Here is a 21,281-nt window from a genome sequence, read left to right on the forward strand (position 1 = left end):
TGTTGGCAACTGGGCATTTTGACCTTTTCTTTGGTTCCGACTGAAATACTCATGAACTCATACGCAAGGAAAACGTCATCACATTTGCATGCATGCTTCCTGCTGTTTTGATTTTCATTTCCAGAGGAATTAGCGGATGCGCTGCTGGCAGAACAAACTCTACTGAAAAATTGTTCATGGTCTGATTACCTGCAAGTAATAAGAACAATAAACCCTCACTTAAAGTTGTAATTATGTTCTAAAGATTTGCAACTTTAAGCGAATCACATTTTCCCACAAGACTTATGGAAATTTGCCTTTCTTCAGGAAAGCAAAGAGCAGTGAATTGGAGAGGCTCCTCCAAAACAGCACTGACTGGATCAAACATGCTTTGTCAGCCCTTTGCAAAACAGTACTGAAAGGGAACTGAACGTGCTGATGCTATGTGTCTAACCTGGCCCTCTATGCACAATGCCAGCACAAAACAGTGCTGAATGGGGCAATTTAAAATGGAGCCTCGCTTGTACCAAGTCACTCGACTGTTTGGTGTAGATTTGAGAGGCACTAATGCTCACTAAGTTAAAGCACACAGAATCTACTTCCTGGCCCAAACTGCCAAAGACGTGTCCTTTCTCCCCTGCTTGCTCTTCCTCTATTCAGGATTCCCATTGAGGCTGCAAGATAGGGCGAGACCTCCGATTTGGTCCCAGGATGGAGTTTCCTCTCTGCAGCCTCCATTGTGGTTTTGTACGCCCTGACCCCCAAATTCTGTCCCACTACCCCATTGGGGCTAGAGCCTTGTTGAGCATGGATAAACTCAGTGTGGCAGGGAAGCTGTTGGATGTAGAAAGTTTGAAGGGATGAGGAAGAAAAATAGTAACATTTTTATATGTATATTTTAAAAATTCCTGCGTAGACATCTCCAGCTCAAGTATGATGTTACATTTTCTTCCAGCAACTCGACATGACCTGACCGAGGAAGAAAAGGAAAACATTCTTCATTCAGATGGATTTTTATCCTTTTTTAATCACACCTCCCGAATGGTTGAGCAAGCACTTACTGAACACACTGACATCTTCTTTGACTACAGTGGGCGCAATTTAGATGACAAGGAAGGGTGCGTAATGTCTTCCTCATAAGTTTACTTTGTCACATTCTTTCTAACAGACGAGTCTCTAATCCATGATACCTCAAAGCTGTAAGGTCTATTGATGTATATTTTTACTAAGTAATAAAATGTTTCCACAGAGAGATTCAAGCAGGTGCCAAGCTGTCATTGAACAGGCAGTTCTACGATGAAAATTGGTCAAAAGACCGTGTTGTAACCTGCCTGGATTGGTCACAGCAGGTGAGTCAGTCTTAAAGGGGAGTCAGGAAGAACGGAAATGTTAACTGTACTCATGAAGCAAAACATATTTTTTAAAATGCTCAGGCTATTTAGGACAAAGAAAGTTCAGGATTGTCTTAAGATTCAAAGGACCTCTAAAGTTGCCACAAATCATAAATCTGAGGATTAAGAAGTTTATAGACTGCAGCTAACCGAGGAGGAGTAAATGGGTCGTTCTCCCATTGCCAAGCTGTGACTAGTGGGAAGCAAACGTAATATTTCCAAATCTTCAGATGGTATGAAGCTAAGAGGGGATTTGTGTTGAATGAAGATGATATAAAACTGCTTCAAGAGGATTTGGACACGTTAGTGAGTGGGCAGATGGAACATTGTGGGGGAAAAAATGAGGTTATCCACTCTAGTAGGCGAAACAGGTGTGCAGAGTATTTCTTAAATAGGAAGAGGTTGGAAAGTGTAGATGTGCAAAGGGACATGAGGGTCCTCATCGACAAGTCACTGAAAACTAATGTGCAGCTTCAGCAAGCTATTCGGAAGGTTAATGGGATGTTAGCCTTTGTCGCAGGAGGTTTTGAGGACAGGAGTAGTGAAGTCTTGTCTAAACAATCTTTTACACAATTGAAACAACACCTTCAGTAGTTTAAGTCTGCTCATCTCAAGAAAGATATTATTGCCATGTAGGGAGTGCAACGAAGGTTCACTAGACTTATTCCTGGGGTGCTGGGACTGTCCTTTGGAGAGATTGGGCAAACATGGACTGTATTCTCTAGATTTTCAAACAACGAGGGGTTTACCTCATTGAAACCTCCAAAATACTTAAAGGGATAGACAGGGTAGATGCAGGTGAGATGTTTTCCCTGGTTTGGGAGTTGAACCAGGGAGGCACAATTTGAAATTGAGGAAGGTGCCATTTCAAACTGAGATGAGATTTTTTTGTTTTACCCAGAAGATATTGAAACTTTGGAATTCTTTACCACAAAAGGGTGGATTGAGTGGATAAAAGTCATTGAAGTGTTCGATGAGCTACGATCATGTCGAATAGCGAGCAGGCTGAACAGCCTGCTCCTGTTGCTGTGTTCCAGTAAACTTGCAGTTTATATAAATACACAAACCCCCTAGGCTACATGTAGGTTATAACAGTTGACAGAGCTGTGCATCTGGCTGCTTGCTCATCTTATTGAAGACAGTTCCCCACACTTGTTATCAGGTAGGTGTGATATATTCACATTGTCACTGGCATCTTGGCAGGCTACCTTTTGAAGGACCAATCACCATTAAAACCTGTAGTTAGGTCTTCACCAATCCTATTAATGCCATTGTGTTTCTTATAATTGGAGTCTCCCAGGTAGCATTCCTCAGGCACAGCCAGGTTTGGAGATTTGATTAAATATTAGATGGGTGATTGCACATCAGCTGTGGTGTGTGCCTGATCGGGCTGATTTCTGTCACCCTTCTCTTCCCTCCTCCCTCTCACCCCCTGCTGGCGCCTTCCAAAATCTGTGGGAAATTCCAGCAGAAACCCATCAGGTTCCCACAGACCAGCTAATCCTGAAAGAGTGACTACTTAGTGAGCCAGTGAGAGGCTAGTCTTGAGTACAGCTGTAGGAACTGAATGTGGTAAGTCTGCAGCTGACAGCCAAATGAAGAAATGCTGTATCTTTGTATTAACTCTTTCCTTCACTCCCAATTCTCAAATAGTATCCAGAACTACTGGTTGCTTCTTATACCAATAATGAAGATGCTTTGAATGAGCCTGATGGTGTTGCTCTTGTATGGAACATGAAGTTTAAGAAGACCACTCCAGAGTATATCTTTCACTGCCAGGTATTGTGGAATGTGTTGAAGTCCTTTTACGTGCATTCACTTTATGGATTCTGGCTCTTCCTAACAGCTGACTAACTTTGTGAATAATGGCTCGTTTGTTGGCAGAATGCCAGAAAACTGAATTATAAATGGTAGAATTGTTTAACTTCATTCACTGGCATGTAGCATTAAGTGTCATAGGAAGTGTAAAATGTTAAGTGACCATAGTGCCAGAGGACCATGAGGCTGCGCTGTCAATAGAGAGAGATGACTGGTGGTGGTTGAACCTAAGGGTCGCCACACCTCAGGTGAGGGGAGAGATTTAGATTCCCTACAGTGTGGAAACAGGCCATTTGGCCCAACAAGTCCACACTGACCTTTCGAAGAGTAACCCACCCAGACCCATTCCCCTACCCTATATTTACCTCAGACTAACGCACCTAACACTATGGGCAATTTAGCATGACCAGTTCACCTCCCCTGCATATCTTTGGACTGTGGGAGGAAACCCGCACGTACATGGGGAGAATGTCTGTGTGGAGTTTGCAAAGGCAGGAATCGAATACGGGTCCCTGGTGCTGTGAGGCAGCAGTGCTAACCACTGAGCTGCTGTGCTGCCCGAAGAGAGGTTCAGAAGGAGAGTCCTTCATGGTAACCTCAGCCAGTGTGAGAATTGAACCTGCGTCATGCGGTGTCATCCTGCACCGCAAACCAGTCATCCAGCCCCCTGAGTGTACTGTAATGATATTTCTGTACCATTGAATTATATATGCATCATAGAGAGCTTGAACTCTGTCTGAAAAAGTAGCAGAGGCAGTAATTCCTTCACATTTAAGAAGGACTTCACTTCTGCTTGAAGATCTGTGTCTTGTAGGGCTTCAGGCCTGGATGGCATTCGGGCAGAACAGCGATTGTCAAACAGCAAGGCACAATGAGTCAAATGGTCTGTGTTTAGAACTTTTCTATGATTCTTAGTTCACGTGTGCCTGTGAAGTTGCTGCTGCTGTACATGCATTCAAAATTCTGACTTCTTCCTGTCTCTATAGCATTTCCTGTTTAAAATATTTCTAAATCTGAGCAATGGCTTGACCAGTCTATACTACAGTTGCCATTTTCTGTTCAATTAAACACCAATTAATTGTTTCTCTGCCTCTGTAGTCTCAAAGTGATGCATAGAAAGGCTTCCAATAAATCCTAGCAATTACAGATGTTTTGCCTGTCTCTCAAACTGGAGCAGGTAGTTCATTAAGCTCTTTAATCTAGGCAGGTCAAAGATAGGGGAGGGTTGTAGCTGGCTCCAAACAAATTTGACCATCCGTTGCTGACTTCTGGCTGGTTAGAATTCATGTTGGCATCATCAAGGCACATTATTGATGGATAAAACGCTTTGTATTTATATTGTACTTTTCATTACGTTAGGATGTCCTAAAGTTCCTCTCTGCTAAAAATGTATTTTTGAAGCATAGTTCACTGTTGTGATGTAGAAAATGTGGCAGTCACTTTGAACACTGTGAGCTTCCACAAACAGCATTGAGCTGACTGCCAAATCGTCAGTTTCTTGTGCTGTTAATTGACAGACTAGTATCAGTCAAGACACTGGGGAGAGCACCTCTGCCCATTAGTGTCAGGGGATCTTTTACATCCAACTGAAAATAGCTGGGGCCTTTGTTTAATGTTTCATCTAATAGATGGTTATAGTTTAAAAACTGAGCTTAAACACGAAGTTTCGAGAATAAATAAAAATCAAAGTCGAGCTGTTTTTCATTAATATTCTTAGTTATGAGAATGTGTAATTAGACTTTGCTGTTCTTTCCTGCAGTCAAAGGTCATGTCTGCCTGCTTTGCACAGTTTCACCCAAATCTCATGGTGGGTGGAACATATTCTGGTCAGATTGTCCTTTGGGATAATCGCAGTAACAAGAAGATGCCTGTCCAGCGGACTCCACTATCTGCTGCCGCCCACACGGTGAGAATAATCCATTTCTCAAAAATTTACAGCCCCCTTGCATGAATCCAGCAAGTGGACAGAATAACAGTACTAGTATTTGGTGGAACAAAATTATCTTGTGAAAGAGATTGGAGTAAACATTTATTTTCCAGATCTTTGCTGTGCTAACTCAGTATAACTGTTCTGTGTTACAGCACCCTGTGTACTGTGTAAATGTTGTTGGTACTCAAAATGCTCATAACCTAGTCAGTGTCTCCACTGATGGGAAACTGTGTACCTGGAGCCTGGACATGCTCTCTCAGCCACAGGTAAGGAGCTGAATTGCAGGAGCTTGTATTTTTCATGCCTCATTCTAAAACATTTTGGGTAATGTAGAATGGAAGCAATGCTGCTTTGGCCCTCGTACAGGAAATTGTTCCAAAAGGGAGAGTTTGTATTATTTTTCCAAAACAACTTGCATTGATGTGGTGCCTAAAACTGCAGTGGAACATTCTATGGCACTTTTCAAGGGTGATGCGCCAAAAGCAGGACATCATTGGTGGAGACGGTGTAGTTGAAGATGTGAAGCGAAAGAGAATTTTGAATATGGGGATAGTTGGATCAATGCAGAGCAATTTAGGGAAAAGAATTCCAGAGTACAGTTCTAAAGACTCTATCACTATCACTAAAGGGTGGAGGAGTGGAGTGGAGACACTTGGTGCAGCAGAATTGGTGGTACACCCTATACTGTTAGGTGTGCAAGCTGGGAGGTGGTTGGTGGAGTGCTTGATAAGGTGGAGCTTGTGTAGGGTGAAGCTCGGGAGAATGGTTGGAGAAGTTGAGCCGAGAGGGGCCTGAAAAATTGTTTGAGGATTTCCGAAATGGTGACCATGAGGTCACAATGAAGACAGGGCACTGTTACAGAGATGGAAGCAGGCAGTTTTGAATGTAAGAGCCATACGTTTGGTCTTTCTGTAATTGAGCTCGAGAAAATTCTGTCTCCTCTATAACACAAATCTTTAATCTTGGATCTTGAAACAACTCTTGCGTATGAGAGAAGCTGTATCATGCGCGTTGTTGTATTATCCATTTGTGAATTCACTTGTTATTGGTGATCATTTTTTTTACAGGACAGCATTGAGCTGGTACACAAGCAATCGAAGGCAGTTGCTGTAACCTCCATGTCCTTCCCATTAGGGGACATTAATAACTTTGTTGTGGGTAGCGAAGAAGGCTCCGTGTACACAGCATGTCGCCTTGGCAGGTACACCAAATATTTGCAGAACGTTTACGTTATTGCGGATTCGAACAAATCTGGAAGTCCATCACGTTTTTGTGATCAGAGCGGCTTCTTGGCTCAAATAAATGCTAAAGGCTTTGAATGGCAGTGTCAGCACGACTGTCAAATAAGTGACAGATGTAATGGAGCACAGAACCGGGTACCAAATGCATCCTTATAGATGCTGAGAAAGTTGGGAGGATCTGAAATGAGCACAGGTCGAGGTATTTTAACACAAATGACAAAATAGTTGTCTTTATCTCTGAACAATGTTGTAAAGCATCACTTTTTATAGAGTGATTTATAGTCTAACTATGGTCATGTATCCCCTTACAACACCATCCTCAACCAGTGTTAGTTTTTACATGTATGCTGACATTACCAAGCTTGACCTCACTTCCATTTCCCCAGTTCCTCCACTGTTAGTGAATCAGCAGCTGACAGAAAAGTCTTTCAAGAATGGATGAGCAGGCATTTCCCCCAATGAAGTGTTAGGATGTCTGAAGCCCTTTGTTTGAGTCCCTCCTCTAAATACCATTTGTGAGCTCCCAGCTCCAACTCGGAAACCAAATCTGGAATCAACCAGGAACTACTAGAAATGCTCTGCAAATGCAAACCAAGTGCTGGCATCTTGATCTCGATAGTCCCTGATTGTCTGCTGCACCCAGCTCTCATCCACAGGAAGTGGGAGCTGATCAGCTCCTGTTTGCCTTGTAGCACCCAACACAGCTGAGCTCAGTCATCCACAAGGAGAATGTCCTCCAGATCCTCATTCTTGCCCTCTGACAACTCCTCCCATTCCCTCAGCTCCTCAGCATCTATCACATTGCCTCACTGCTTGCTCCAGTTGTACAGAGCACAGTGGTCCAGGATGATGCTGCATGTTCTGTTTGGACAATATTGAAGGGTCTCCACCCTGCTTCCAGACCATCCCAAAAACTGTAGGACCTGACCTTCAGCAGCCCTATTGGCTGCTGCACCATGGCTGTGGCCCCAGCAGGTACACCAACTTGGTGAAGGTGCAGTACTGGCTGAGTGACCTCCACATTGCATCCAAAAGGGAGTGTCGCTGTGCTCCGTGCACCCCCCACTCCAATCCTTTCCATGGCATCCCAGACCCATCTCAACCATTCCACTTTCGATTGCATTCATCAGAGTCCATCGTCATACTTACACAACGTGATGCAGTGATGTTCCTTCCATCCCACAGCATCCTTACAAATTCCACAAGGGATGGGGTGCTTATAGCCAGTATTCACCTCCCTCTAAGTTATTGTTGTTAATCTCTGCCTCAATGAGATGGCAATGTTAGTTCATTGAGCACCAATGGTATGGTACAGTCAGCCTTCGGCCAACATTTGAGGCATAAGCACATTTGTTCTGCGTGCATTACAAATAGGGGATGATGTTTTCCTGAATAAAATGTAGTTAAAGTTTGCAAACACGCGCTTCATATATATGTCCCTTCAATGTCCTCACTTAAAAGACATCTGGTTGGGTAATGAATAGTAAGGGTTAAGAAGGATATGGGCCAAGTGTTGGTAAATGGGACAAGGTTAGGTTAGAATATCTGGTCGGCATGGACAAGTTGGACCAGAGGGTCTGTTTTCGTGCTGGACATCTCTGTGACTCTATAACATCCAGTAGATGCTGTGTTTTTACCCATCAAACGGACACTGACTCTGTATCTACCCTGGGCTTTGTCTCAGTCATTGCCCCAGCAGCCCTCTCAGCTCCCTGACTGACGGTACACCATTCCCCTGTTCCTACAGCTCCCTGACTGACGGTATACCATTCCCCTGTCCCTGCAGCTCTTTGACTGATGGTACACCGTTCCCCTGTCCTCTCAACTCCCTGTCTGACAGTACACCGTTCCCCTGTCCTCTCGGCTCCCTGACTGATAGTGTGCGATTGCTGTGACTGCTGCTGGCTAGACAGAACTGACCACTATCTACTCCCTGGACTGTAATCAGACAGCCTTCCTGTTTGTGTGTTCCAGGCTGGCGACTGACCGTTGTTAATCCTCTGGACTGTGTGAGGACTGTATCCCAGACTGACATCTTGACTAATTGCTGCCACCCCTCCTTTGTGTGGACTGGGGACCAGTCCCCATCCTGGTTCCAACACGGCCATTTGTTTGAGTGCGTGTCATACGTCCAAGGACAGATCCTCACTGACCAGCAGCCTGTCTGTCTGTCCCCATCTGCGCAAAAGAGCTCATCAATCCAGCAATACTGTGAGCCATGGGCTCTGGCTGATGCACCAATGCGCTAACTGGCACAGCATGACAAAGCAAAGCAGGGATGCTGTAAGTATGCAGCCAGGTGCTAACTGAGCAAGCACAAGAGAGCAGCCCCGCAATGTAGGCCTGTGCTTTAGTATCCTGCAAGTGGATCTGTGAGGTGTTTGATGTCTGTAAGTGATTGACAAGTCTTGAATGCAAATGACTGTGGACATGCGTGCAATTGGTTAGTGTGGATCATGCTCTGAGATTCTGTTTGGTCCTAAGCAACATGGAGGTCTTTCTGAGCAATTGGTGAGCTGAATCCAGCACGTACCTGCTCCGACTTCCACGTCCAGAATTCACAAGGTCTTGTTTGTTCAGTGTGTTTGATCATTTAGGATGCTGAATATTAATGATGTCAGTTGTGCAGTTCAAAAAAAAGGGTTTAACAAGCTCCAATTGTTTTTAGTTGGCAGCTCACCACTGCCTAGTGAAAAACTTGCCTCGGCGTTCAGCAAATGTCTAAAAGATTCAGTAAGATGCTCTCCACAGCAAGACCTTTTGTCACAGCCAACATCGCTCAGACACCTAGAAGGTTCCTCTGGCCATTTCTGCCTGAAACCCTTACAAAAGTCCCAGGTCCATCTCACTGTGACAGCTGGTCTGGCTGCTGTCGATTGTAGGCCTGAGCTGTGCTGACCCTCCTCACTGCAATCAATACACCTTCGACATTAACCCTTTCTGGTGATTCATATCAAACATCACACCAGATGTTGTTTCAGTGGTTCATACTCTTCACATGTCTGATAGTTAATCTTCCTCTGTATATTTCACACACCATTCCGATGAATATGATGAGGCATTATCCATTGGCAAAAAAGCTCCATCCGGACAAAATGATCAGTACAGAATAGTTTCTGAATGGTCTGCCAGCTGTTTGGAGGTGACATGGGAATGTCACCAATTCCCAAATGGGAAGAGCTTTGACTGAACCATTTCCCTCTTCAGTAGGAACTCATCATAGTAACAATGGCCAGTTCCAGTAGGACCGTACTAGATGATCAGTCATTTGATTGCATTGGGCAGTGGCAGGTCATGGCTTTTCTGGGGGCCATCGTCCCATGGTAGCAGTCTGACTGTGTTGACTTCCTATTGTTGAGCCACTGTCTTTTACTACTTGTCTGAATTTAACTCCTTACTGTATAGCCACCTCTGTGTGTTTGTGCTGATGGTTGATTTTTTACTTCACAGTACTTATGATAATCTGAAAACCCACAGATGTATTCAATAAATTTCCAAGTTGAAGGGGAGTCCGATCTTGCGCCATCCAGGACTTAAGCAGCTGACTTGCTTGGCACCCCACCCACCACCTTAGCAGCAGTGTGTACCATCTACAAGATGCACTGCAGTAACTCACCTAGACAACAACACCTAGAAGGACAAGGGCAGCAGATACATGGGAACACCACCAAGTGCAAGTTCCACTCCAAGCCACACTCCATCCTGACTTAACATGACGTTGCTAGGTTAAACTCCTGGAACACTCTCCGTAGCAGTATTGTGGGTTCACCTACATCTCAAGGACTGAAGCACTTCAAGAAGGCAGCTCATCACCACCACCTCAAGGCCAATGAGAGATGGGCAATAAATGCTGCCTTTGCCAGTGATGCCCACATCCTATGAAAGAGTTTTTTTAAAAATCTGATTCCTCTTTGAAAGCCACAGCCGAATCTGCCTTGAACATAGTTTGGCTAGAGCACTGTGCACAAGTTTGTTTTTACAAGAGTTAGCTCAATGAAACATTTGATCTGTTTTCTGAGCTCTCCTCTCTGCACCTTTTCCAAGCCTTGTGCATTCTGGTCCACAACAACCAAGGACCTGGTATGTACTGACTCACCTAGTCTCACCTAAAGACACTGCCCCCACCCCCGTCTGTACCAGCTCAACTGAGTGCCATCTCTTTCCCACGCCACCATTTGCCATCTGTGTCCTACATTGGACTGTGCACCCACTGGTTCCCCTTTATCCATGGTACACATCATTTCTTCAAACATCTCCAAAAAAATTGGTTAAAGATGGTATTCCTTTCGCAAAGCCACGGTGACTCTGCCTGACTGCCTTGAAGTTATCTAAGTGCCCTGTTATGATGTCTTTATTAATGGCTTCTGACGTTTTCCCCATGACACACGTGTAGTGCTCCAGTGAAGCATTTGGGGCATTTCATTACATTGTATTTATGTAGCGCCTTTTATGTGTGATAAACATCTCTGCATGTATTCCTGATATGTTATCTAATGGATAGTAATTTGAAACTGATGGTCATTTTATTAAGCTCTTGAGCAAAAGTAGAACTGAACAGGTAGAAAAGCTCATCATTTTAAGGTGAATCCAAAAACAGCCCATGTTCTGTTTGACTGTCAGAATTTGAGTTCAGTCACTTGTTGGCCCTTTTCTTTTCACCTTGAACAGTGGAAGTTTTCAGGGTGTGTGGCGGTTCCATTATTGAAATAAAGGCCCAGTTTTCCCACACCCTGATAAATTTTGTAGCACACTGACACTTGTAAAATGACTCAATCGATTCAATGGGAGTTGCATCTTTCCTGTGAAATATTTTGCTTTGGCTCCACACTCGGGTATGAGTACTCTGGATCTCGTTCTGACCATAAAAAGATCCAATCTCAAGATGGAGTTTCAGGGTTTCATTGAGCTGCATTTACTCCTAATGAGACAATAGTCCACACTGTGAGCTTACCCAACTGCCTTTTCTCCTGACCCAGGCCCCTGCTACAGCAAAGATACTTTCAGGGAGACCGGAAGAGCATTTGAGATAAAAGAATAAATTTATAGACTGAGGCGATGATGAGTCATAAGGTTGAAGTTTCCCCAGTTCCACCAGAGGGGTTAAGGAGACTGCACTAGGGACAAAATGAGGAAATAACACATGAAGTTGCTGCCTGGTGAAATCCTGCCTCCAAGTGATCTTGTCATTGGCAGGTTACAGTGACCCAGCAGCAACCATTAGTCATTTGGGACAGTTAAGGCAAGAGGGATATTGTTGTTAATTGCAAGGCAAATGGAATATAATAGCAGGGGAGTCTTGCTACAGTTGTACGGGGCCTTGGTGAGGCTACTATGGTGAGTACTGTATGTATAGTTTTGGTGTCCTGTGTCCTTATTTGGAGAAGGATGTAATAAGTTCAGAAGCAGTTCAGAGAAGGTTCACTTGATTTGTTCCTGAGAGGAGGAACCTGTCTTTTGAGAAAAAGTTGAGTTTGGAATTTTCTTCCAGAGAGCACTGGTGGCTGGACATTGAACATACTAGAGGCTGGGTTACACAGATTTTTATGGAGTCAGAAGGTAGTGGAGTTGAGGCCACAATCTGAACAGTCATGGTCTCATTGAAGAGCGGTTAAAGCAAGATTAAAGGACGATATGACCTGCTCCTGAGCCCTATGTAACTGCCCACTTGGGGGCAAATGAGTGAAGCTGGCAGGATTTTTCCAATACCTGACAGGATTTCCTGCTTCCAACGGCCACAGCCACAAGCACTCCACTCAGCGAAGATGCACTTAACTGGTCATTCTTCGTTTTTAGCATTGCTGAACAGTTCAGTGAACACCTCCACTGCGTATTCTCCTAGCTCCATTAGCAGTGGCCATCTCCCTCGGAGACTGCTGGCTAGCCTGTACCCCAGGTCCTCTGGACCTCCAATTTTGAGAAGCCACCTTCTGTTCTAAATTGGATGGCAAACATGGAGGCATTCAGGTCAAAGGTTGCCTCTCAGAAGGTCATGCAAATGGGCACCCTGACAGTCTGTTTGTTGGGACATGCTTAGGAATTTAGCCCACACGGAGATAGAGAGGAGGGAAATGAAAAGAGCAGAAAAAAGCTCCAGAGGAAGCCAAAACAAATTCCAAGTGCAATTGTGACTGTAAAAGCAAGAGCACAATTTTGTCAATCATTTCAAATTGTAACATGATTGTTTCTCTTCTCAATTACAGTAAAGCTGGAATCATTGACATGTTTGAAGGACATCAAGGTCCTGTGACAGGTGTCCATTGTCACACAGCAGCAGGGGCAGTGGACTTCTCTCATCTTTTTATCACTTCTTCATTTGACTGGACTGTCAAACTCTGGTCAACTAAGGTGGGTCGAAATGGATTGTGACGTATGTATCATTTTCCATGATTACTTTGACACCAATATTGATGTGAACTCATCCCTCATGACTTGGATCAAATATCTCCCTCTGTCAGGTTTCTGGTTCAGTCTGGTCTATGCTGAACTGGGTTGAAGTAGGAAAGGCTAAAGCAGTTGTGACTCTATTAAAAGGCCATGAGCTGTGTGTATCTTGGGTGGGAACAGTAACTGACCTTGCTATGATGGGGAGGTCCTTCGTAGCCTGAAAACACTCACTGCTGAGGGTCACTGGAATGCGGTAGCTAGCAGCTAGAAATCTATCTCTGTGAAGGGTCAATGACTTCAGGAGATGTGAAACTGGGGAGAGAAAATGGATTACATTAGCCCTCATTGATCTTGTGTTACTTTGCTCGTTAAATCATGAGAATGTCTTTCTTTCTTGTAGAGTAACAAGTCCTTGTATTCCTTTGAGGACAGTTCAGACTATGTGTTTGATGTCATGTGGTCTCCTATCCACCCTGCACTCTTTGCCTGTGTTGATGGAATGGGCCGGCTTGATCTCTGGAATCTGAATGAAGACTCTGAGGTACGTCAAAAAGACTGGATGTAAACGGATTCACTGAATGAGGCCTGGATTTTAACACTGATAGTGTTAGTTGACAAAGCACCATTCAGCATCACAGTGGTGAATTGCAGATTGGCTTTCCATTGTTTGCTGAATGAAGCCTGCAACATGGGGTGAAGAGCCTCTATTGATGGGAAGACAGGGTGGTAGAGGTTTTACCAGGATGCTGTTGCGCACCAAATGGTGGCAGCATTAATTGTAGAACAGGAGCAGAGGATAGGAGGTAGTTGTCCCTTTATTTGATGAAGATGTGTGTCCTGCTCAAGGAAATAAGCGACAAAAAATAATTGACGCTGGTCATCGAGCTGACAGAGGTTTTATTGCAGTGAAGCCAATCACCTCCCCTGAGGACGATTAAATCCCGAGTCTTTTCTCTAAGCTGAGTGTTACGACGCTATGAAGGGCAGATATCAAAAAAATCAATCCCCCAAGCCATTCCATTACTGATGAAAGTCATAAAGAAGCTGTTGAAACTGAAACTGAACCAAGTAAGTTTCACAGATTGAATTACTCACGCAGCCTAGTGTGAGCAGCCCCTTTAGTCGGGGCGAGGGTCGGGGGGGCAACATTAATCTGGCTGTTTCTTCTACAAAATCTGAGTTAATATTTAAGCCAAGTTGTATGTCAGCATTCTCCCAAATTTTATTATCCTTATCACTTAGCTTCACTAAGAATCCATAAAGTGCTTTATACTTGAGAATCAAAAATGCCTCTTTGCTTGGAGATCAGACCTTAATCAAGTTGCTTGCATTTCAATATGCAGGTTCCAACTGCAAGTGTCACTATGGAGGGAAACCCTGCATTGCATCGTGTACGCTGGGCACAGTCAGGGCGAGAGATTGCTGTGGGTGATTCTGAAGGGCAAGTGTTGATTTACGATGTTGGTGAGGTAAGAAATTTGCGTTGAAAGCTTCACAAGCTAAATTGTACTACTTGTTATGTTTAAACTTCCACTCTTGTCATCTGTCCTGAGATTTGCAGTGCTCTCCCATGCGCACTGGGCAACTTCCAGTGCCAGGTGCAAGAGCCCATTTTATTTTATTCTGAGATGTCAGAAGAAGTGGCATGTGGATGTCACAGCTGGCTGCAATCCTGTGCCCACCATTGCCCAGCTACAGGCCCAGGTTCCCACCACCCCAGCCCTGCTTTCCCAGGCAAATTGTCACATCTGGCTGAGCTGAATCAATTCAGCCCAGACAAAGGAACGAGCCAAAGACATTCCTCATCTGTCTGATGGAGTCCCATGCTGGGTGGTTCATTGGACCTTCAGCAATTGTGGGAAGTTGGACAATATTATTCAAGACACAACTACTCTGCATTAACCTTGAAGGGGGTTAGAAATATAGGTGAGATTGTAAGAATGGAAACAACAAGCATTTCCTAGCAATGTACACACTCAGCTGTACTGAGACTGTTCTGCACATCTGTAGTTATAGAGCTGACTCAAACTGATTTATGTGCCTCAGATCTTTGATCTCTGAGATGTGTTCCAACCTTGTGTGGAGTGCAGCACTTTGAGCTCAACTATCTCACTATATCCAATAGGAATTTCACACAGAGAGACATGGGAGAAAGCAGGAATGGGGGACTGAGTTGGCTGATGAGCCATGATCATATTGAAGGGCAGAGCAGGCTCGAAGGGCTGGGTGACCACCTCCTATTTTCCATATTTCTGTTCCAACAGATATGGAAGTATTGTGGGAAAGAGGCATTGAGGTCGATGATCATCTGTGATCTAACTAAATGGTGGCACAGGCTTGACAAGCTGACTGGCCTGTTTGTATTTACACGAGGTGGTGCTGTGGGAGACAAATGGGTTGGGAAAACTGATGCTGGTTCACAGTGACTCGAGTGAACTGCTCATCATAAAGTGCAGCAAACATTAAAGCAGCATGACTGCAGAAATGCCCTGATTGTTCTCATCTTTCTCTTTTTGTTTTCCCTTTGCAGCAAATTGCTGTTCCCCGGAATGATGAATGGACCAGCTTTGCAAAAACGCTTGTTGACCTTAAAGCAAATGGAAACGATGCCGAGGAAGAAGCAACAGCAGGTCTCCTTGCATAGGCTGATTATAGATATTTTGTCGCATTCTTCTAAGTGGAAGAAACTGCATCAATTAGCTCAAATAGGCTTCTCTTTTTGCCCCCTCTTGCCAAGTTCTAGACAGTGCAGTGGTGAATCATATAATTTGCCCCATGTGACACTAGCTTTCCAGGACACTGTACCAGTAACAATAAAGTTTCCCGTGTAGTTGCCTAGTTAGTGCCCAGTAGCATATGGGTGTAAAACTTGCATGTAAGTTATATTTATGAAGCAATTAACTCCATGCTTACTGCTGCTGTTTCATTAATCTAAAGCAGGAGTTTATAACCTTTGGTGCAGTGAATGGCCACATGTGATAGCTTTTGGGTAGAGAACTGAGATTAAGCAGCACATCCAGCATTATGTTTACAACACTATTGGGTTCACCATTCAGACCAATACTTGAGGATATTCCAGCCTAACAGCACTTTCATATCACTGAATCATTGGCAAGACAGCTGGGCCTCAAGATCTGCTGACTGATTTCCCTCTGCAGCTCATGGCCCCTCTACAGGGGTCTCAGCTATGGGGAAGGGGTGATAAAGAATAGTTCAGCAAATAGACGACTCACAGCACTTTCTATATCGCAATTTCACATTACGTCCTTAACATGCTGATGCTAATCATCACGTCAGCACCTTACATTTCCTAAGTAATTAGCAAGTGTTTAGATTTTTTTTAAGAAATTTCGATCTTTGTGGTTTAGAATTTTTAGAATTGTTGTGCATTCTGCTCCTGCTTTAACTATCTTCTGACTCAAAATGATCACACAACTGAGTTTCAAGAATGGGCTGCGTGGTGAAAGGAGCAGAGGCAATTGAGCCAGCTGCAGTCCAGATCAAACCCCCAAATAAGGCAGGGTGCACTGCTGCTACAGACCCGGACCTATTCACAGGCTTGGCTTTGTAAAGTCAGGGGGGTTTATCTAAAAGTGGCTGGGAGGGCTTCCGAGATGGACTAAGTAGCTTGATTTTAACTGTGGCTCACAGGAGGCTCACTGATTTGGAGAGCTGGGGATCTTAGTTGCTGCTCAAAGGGACCAAGCAGGAAGTGTCCTGCTAACGGCAGAGGAGGACTCTTTTGGGTCACGCATTTTTGGATGTACCTTTTTCTGAGTGGCTTGCAGTGATCCCTTTTAGAACTGCTGGTTAGATCACTAAAGACCCGAGTACCAGTGGGTGGGAAGTGCTTGGGACACTTCCATTGGCAGCTTAAAACCTGCACTGGATTCCCCTGCATGTCATAGGTCCCTGACAAGGATATTAGAATAAGACTCCTGAAGAGGCCCCTATGAAAATGGTAGCAAGCAAGAAATGAGGCAGTAAATATGGTAATAGGTAATTCTGCTCAATAAAAGTTCACACTGTTTGTATTACAGCAGGAATTTTACAACAAAGAGCACGAGCACTGTCTTACAGAAACCTATAAACCTATTGGAAGAAAGGTTTACAATTGGGTGATTAGTTCATTTCTTTGCTTTTTTAAATGGGAATTCACTTCGTAAATTTAATGAAAATAGACAATGATTTCAGATGTCATACTGAGGACTGCACAGATATAATGGACAAAAAATAGATTATTCACTGTGTTTAAAACATGATGTTGAAGAATTGCATGGGGATCACTTGGGATGTTTCTGGCTTTATAATAATCATGGTGAGGCCAATGAGAAAGGAGGATCAATTGTTTATCAAAATGTTTGCTGTCGTCAATATTCCAAACATTATACAATAAGATTGAGTATTCAAGAAGTTTCTGATGAGCTTGACATAAAGGAAGGCATATTTAGTTCAAATTAATTTTGGAAGTTATTAATTTTAAAAGTTTTTTAGCTTGCAGAACAGCAGTTGATCAGCAGATGGCATGTTACGCTTGATGTGTTCCTATATTTTCTAGACATCATCCCTGTTTTTTGCTACAGGCCAGCAGAGTGCATTTCCATTGCTGGCCTGGATGAATCCTCCTGTGTCCACAATTGGAAAACTTGAGCAGTCTCTACATAGCAAGACTGCTAGCAAGTTTCTCTCAGAAGCATTAACAAAGTGAGAGTTCATTTTAAATGTAGTCCACTTTCAAAAATTTTAAAGAAAGATCTTTCAGTTTCAGAAATTTTGGATCGAACCTTCTTGACAATAACAGGATTTCATCCCCACTGTAATCACTTGAACATACCTTGACCAATTTTGATAGTAATCTCTTCAAAAGGAGTCTTAACAAGTTTGCTAAACACAACTTTTCATTTGCAAATCCATGCTGGCTATGCCCATCAGATCACTATTATTACCAAGTGTACTGTATTGCCATGTCAGGGAGTACACCCAAGGCTCACCAGACTTGTCCCTGGGATGGTGGGACTATCCTATGAAGAGAGATTGGGCAAACTGGGACTGTATTCTCTAGAATTTTAAACAACGAGGGGTTGCCTCATTGAAACTTACCAGTCTATCCCTTTAGCTATTTTGTAAGATGTTTCCCCTCGTTGCAGAGACTGAAATCAGGAGGACAGTTTAAAAGTAAAAAGAATGCCATTTTGGTCTGAGATGAAGCCAAACGTCTTTTACTCAGATACATGAATCTTTGAAATTCGCTACTACAGGTGGCTGTAAAGGCTTAGACCTCAGGCATGTTTAAAGTAAAGATTGGTAATTAGAAATCTATCAGTGGTGTACACAGTTATGGAGACAAGGTGGTTAAAAGACTTAGAAGTGTTCGAACGTATTGAATGGAAGAGTGGGTTGAATGGCCTACTGCTGTCCTGATGTTTTTAAAAATCCACGAGGCAACATCAGAGCAGATAACCAAAGACCTGAAAAGCAAGATTCCGAGAGGGAAGTCGAGAGCTTAAAGCAGCTGAAAACACAGCCACAATAGCAAAGCAGTAGAATTAGGGGCATTTAGGAGCTTGATGTTGGAGAAGTACAGAGGTCTCCAGAGGGCTGTAAGGGATGGAGGGGGTTACAGAGATAGGGAGGGATATAGAGGCTGGAGGGGGTTACAGCAATAGAGAGGGGGTATAGGGACTGGGGGGGGGATCACAGAGATAGGGAGGAGGTGTAAGGGCTGGAGGGGGTTACAGAGAAAGGGAGGGGGTGTAGGGGCTCACAGAGATAGGGAGGGGGTGTAGGGACTGGAGGATACAGTGCTCCTATATTGCTTGGTTTAATATACAGACCATCAGCTAGTAAAATGGTTAGAGGGACAATTCTGCAAGGAAAATGCAGAGAAGTGTAAACATACAGTACTTATAATGGGAGACTATAATTACCCAAATACAGAGTGGGATAGTGGTAGCGCAAAGGGCAATGAGGAACAAGTGTTCCTAGATTGTTTTCAGAAGAATTTCCAATAGTACTGTGTCCAGTCCAACAAGGGGCACTAGTTCTGGCTCTTCAGAATGAGGTGGGCCAAGTAGATTGAGTGTCTTTGTGGGAATACTTGGGGGACAGTGGTCATTGTATCATTGGGGTTTCAGTTGGTAGTGGGAAAATAACATTGATCAAGCCAGAGTAAGAAAAATGCCTTGGTAGAGAGCAGATTTCAATGAGGCAAAAACAGAACTGGCCCAGATAGACTGAAACCAAACCTTGATGGGAATAACAGTAGCTAAACAATGGGCTGCCTTCAAAGAGGCGATGGTTTAGGTGCAGTCAATGGAAAGGTTGGGCAAATAAAATCCAGAGCTGCCTGGGTGACAAAGGGGTTGGAAATTTAAGCTAAAGAAAGAAAAATATGCTTATGGCAGGAGTTGTGTGGTAAATATAGCTGAGAACCAAGAGGAATACAGAAGGTTCAGAAAGGAGGTGAGAAAGCAATTTGAGAAACGAAAAGGGATTATGAGAAAAAGACTGCCAACTAACATAAAATGAAATCCCAAAGTCGTCTTTCAGCAAAATGTGTCTCACTAACGTAGTAGAATCCTTTGAAGAGGTAACACAGAGGGTTAATGAGGGTAAGGCTAGTTATGTTGAGTGTGGATTTCCAAAAAACATTTAATTCCATGCCAGACAGCAGACTTTTAAGAAAATGATATGTTGTGAAATAAAAGGGACAGTAATAATGGGGATAAAAAATTGCCTAAGTGATAGCAGAGTAATGGTAAATGAGCATTTTACAAGCTGGAAGATGGTTTGTAATAGAGTTTCCCAGGGAGCAGTATTGGATCGTGCTTTTCCTAATGTATATGTCTTGGTGTGCAGGGGTCAATTTTTGCAGGCAGCACAAGACTTGGCAGACGTTTTGGAGGAATTGGAGGAAGACAGTGTAGAACTTCACAAGCACATTGACCAGTTGGTAGAGTGAAGAGAGATAGTTGGTGGATAGGTGGCAGATGAAGTTTAATGTGAAGTGAGGTTATGCACTTTGGTGCACAGAATTTGGGAAGACTGTATAAAGTGAAGGGTACTATTCAAACACACTGTTAACGGGGTGTGGGAGCAGAGAGACCTGGGTGTATATATGCATAGATCATTACAGATGGCAGGACAGTTAACGCGGTTAATAAAACTCAGTCTTATAGACTTCATTAATTTAACTGAAGAGTACAAGAGCTGGGAAATTATAATGAACTTCTGTAAGATACTTGTTAGACCTTAGCTGGTGTATTGCTTGTATTTAGGTAGCCACTTCTGTAGTCTAGATAGATAGCTGGCTCTCTTTGATCTTCCTGCATATTAAAAATAGTTGACTTTACCTTTGTACCTGTCCCTTCTCAGATCATGCAAACTCCCATTGCCATTCCAAGATGCAATATTCCAACTTACACTCTGCCAACTGTTAGAAGTTTGATATCAGAGCCAGTTAACCTTTAATTCCTTTCGCCAATTCTAAAACAATTTGAAATGATCTTTATTGATGACAGTAGTAATATTTTATTCAATATCAATAAGACTTGACACTTGCTATCATTTGGACAGTAATATAAAGCACAGCAGCATTATCATTGTTCCCTCAGAGGAAGCGTCATCTCATGGTAGTCACTCCCTGGTGGTACCACTTGATGTGGAACATAAGGTGTGGTCTCTGTCAGCCCCTGTACTTCTGTGAGAGTTGTCTACAGGATGGTCCTTAACCTCCTGTAGCCAACTCTGTCTCTTGCTGCCTTTTCATGTTTTCACAGCAAAGGTTTTGGAGACCAATTTAACCCAATCGTAACCTCACTGTTGTTGAAGCGACCAATTGCAAAAGATGTCAGTGAGCTATCAGTGCCAGCTCAAGGCTTACCTGCTGCCTGACACCTTCTCGGCTCTTAAATATTTCAGTACCAGCCCCTGGCCAAGTGGTGACTTTGGTGCCCATTGATTTTTGTCTCTGTTCCAGGTGTCTCTGGGATGTGTATCTTTTCAGTTCTCACATTTTGTTTAAGATTTTAGTCAATTTCTGCAGATGTTTGCCTCTTTGCCATTACTGAAAAATGTGTTGCTAGAAAAGCGCAGCAGGTCCGGCAGCATCCAAGGAGCAGGAGAATTGACGTTTCGGGCATAAGCCCTTCTTCAGGAATGAGGAACCTCCCTACCTTTTATCTTAGCCTGCTTGGCACACCTTCCTCATTCCTGAAGAAAGGCTTATGCCTGAAACGTCGATTCTCCTGCTCCTTGGATGCTGCCGGACCTGCTGCGCTTTTCCAGCAACGCATTTTTCAGCTCTGATCTCCAGCATCTGCAGTCCTCACTTTCTCCTCTTTGCCATTAGACCAATGAACGCCAAACCATAATTCCTCATCCAGTCACCTCGCAGGCAGAAATAATATTCAACATATAAATGAAATTAAAAGTACAAAAGTATTGGAGTTTGTTTTCATTAATTAGCAAGAAAACCGATGTAGGTATTTTCCAGAAACAAGTATAGAAAATGCTGGAAAATCTCAGTAGTTCTAACAG

At 43.5% G+C, this 21,281-nt stretch overlaps 1 protein-coding gene across 4 annotated transcripts in view; it reads left to right on the top strand.

Annotated features, from left to right (window-relative positions):
- The window catches only part of LOC122543374 (cytoplasmic dynein 1 intermediate chain 2-like), a 48,329-nt gene extending 31,154 nt beyond the window's left edge, over positions 1–17,175 (top strand). For all 4 annotated transcript variants that reach the window (XM_043682022.1, XM_043682024.1, XM_043682023.1 and 1 more), the window contains 10 exons: positions 935–1,097; positions 1,229–1,328; positions 3,024–3,149; positions 4,948–5,094; positions 5,271–5,384; positions 6,186–6,319; positions 12,560–12,704; positions 13,144–13,284; positions 14,087–14,212; positions 15,274–17,175. In XM_043682022.1, coding sequence (XP_043537957.1) covers positions 935–1,097; positions 1,229–1,328; positions 3,024–3,149; positions 4,948–5,094; positions 5,271–5,384; positions 6,186–6,319; positions 12,560–12,704; positions 13,144–13,284; positions 14,087–14,212; positions 15,274–15,387 — 1,310 coding nt within the window. In that variant the 3' untranslated portion in view covers positions 15,388–17,175. The remainder of the gene's footprint in view (positions 1–934; positions 1,098–1,228; positions 1,329–3,023; positions 3,150–4,947; positions 5,095–5,270; positions 5,385–6,185; positions 6,320–12,559; positions 12,705–13,143; positions 13,285–14,086; positions 14,213–15,273) is intronic.
- Positions 17,176–21,281: the final 4,106 nt, after the last annotated feature.

Source organism: Chiloscyllium plagiosum, chromosome 43 (genome assembly GCF_004010195.1).
Source record: "Chiloscyllium plagiosum isolate BGI_BamShark_2017 chromosome 43, ASM401019v2, whole genome shotgun sequence".
In the NCBI taxonomy this organism is placed as follows: domain Eukaryota; kingdom Metazoa; phylum Chordata; class Chondrichthyes; order Orectolobiformes; family Hemiscylliidae; genus Chiloscyllium; species Chiloscyllium plagiosum.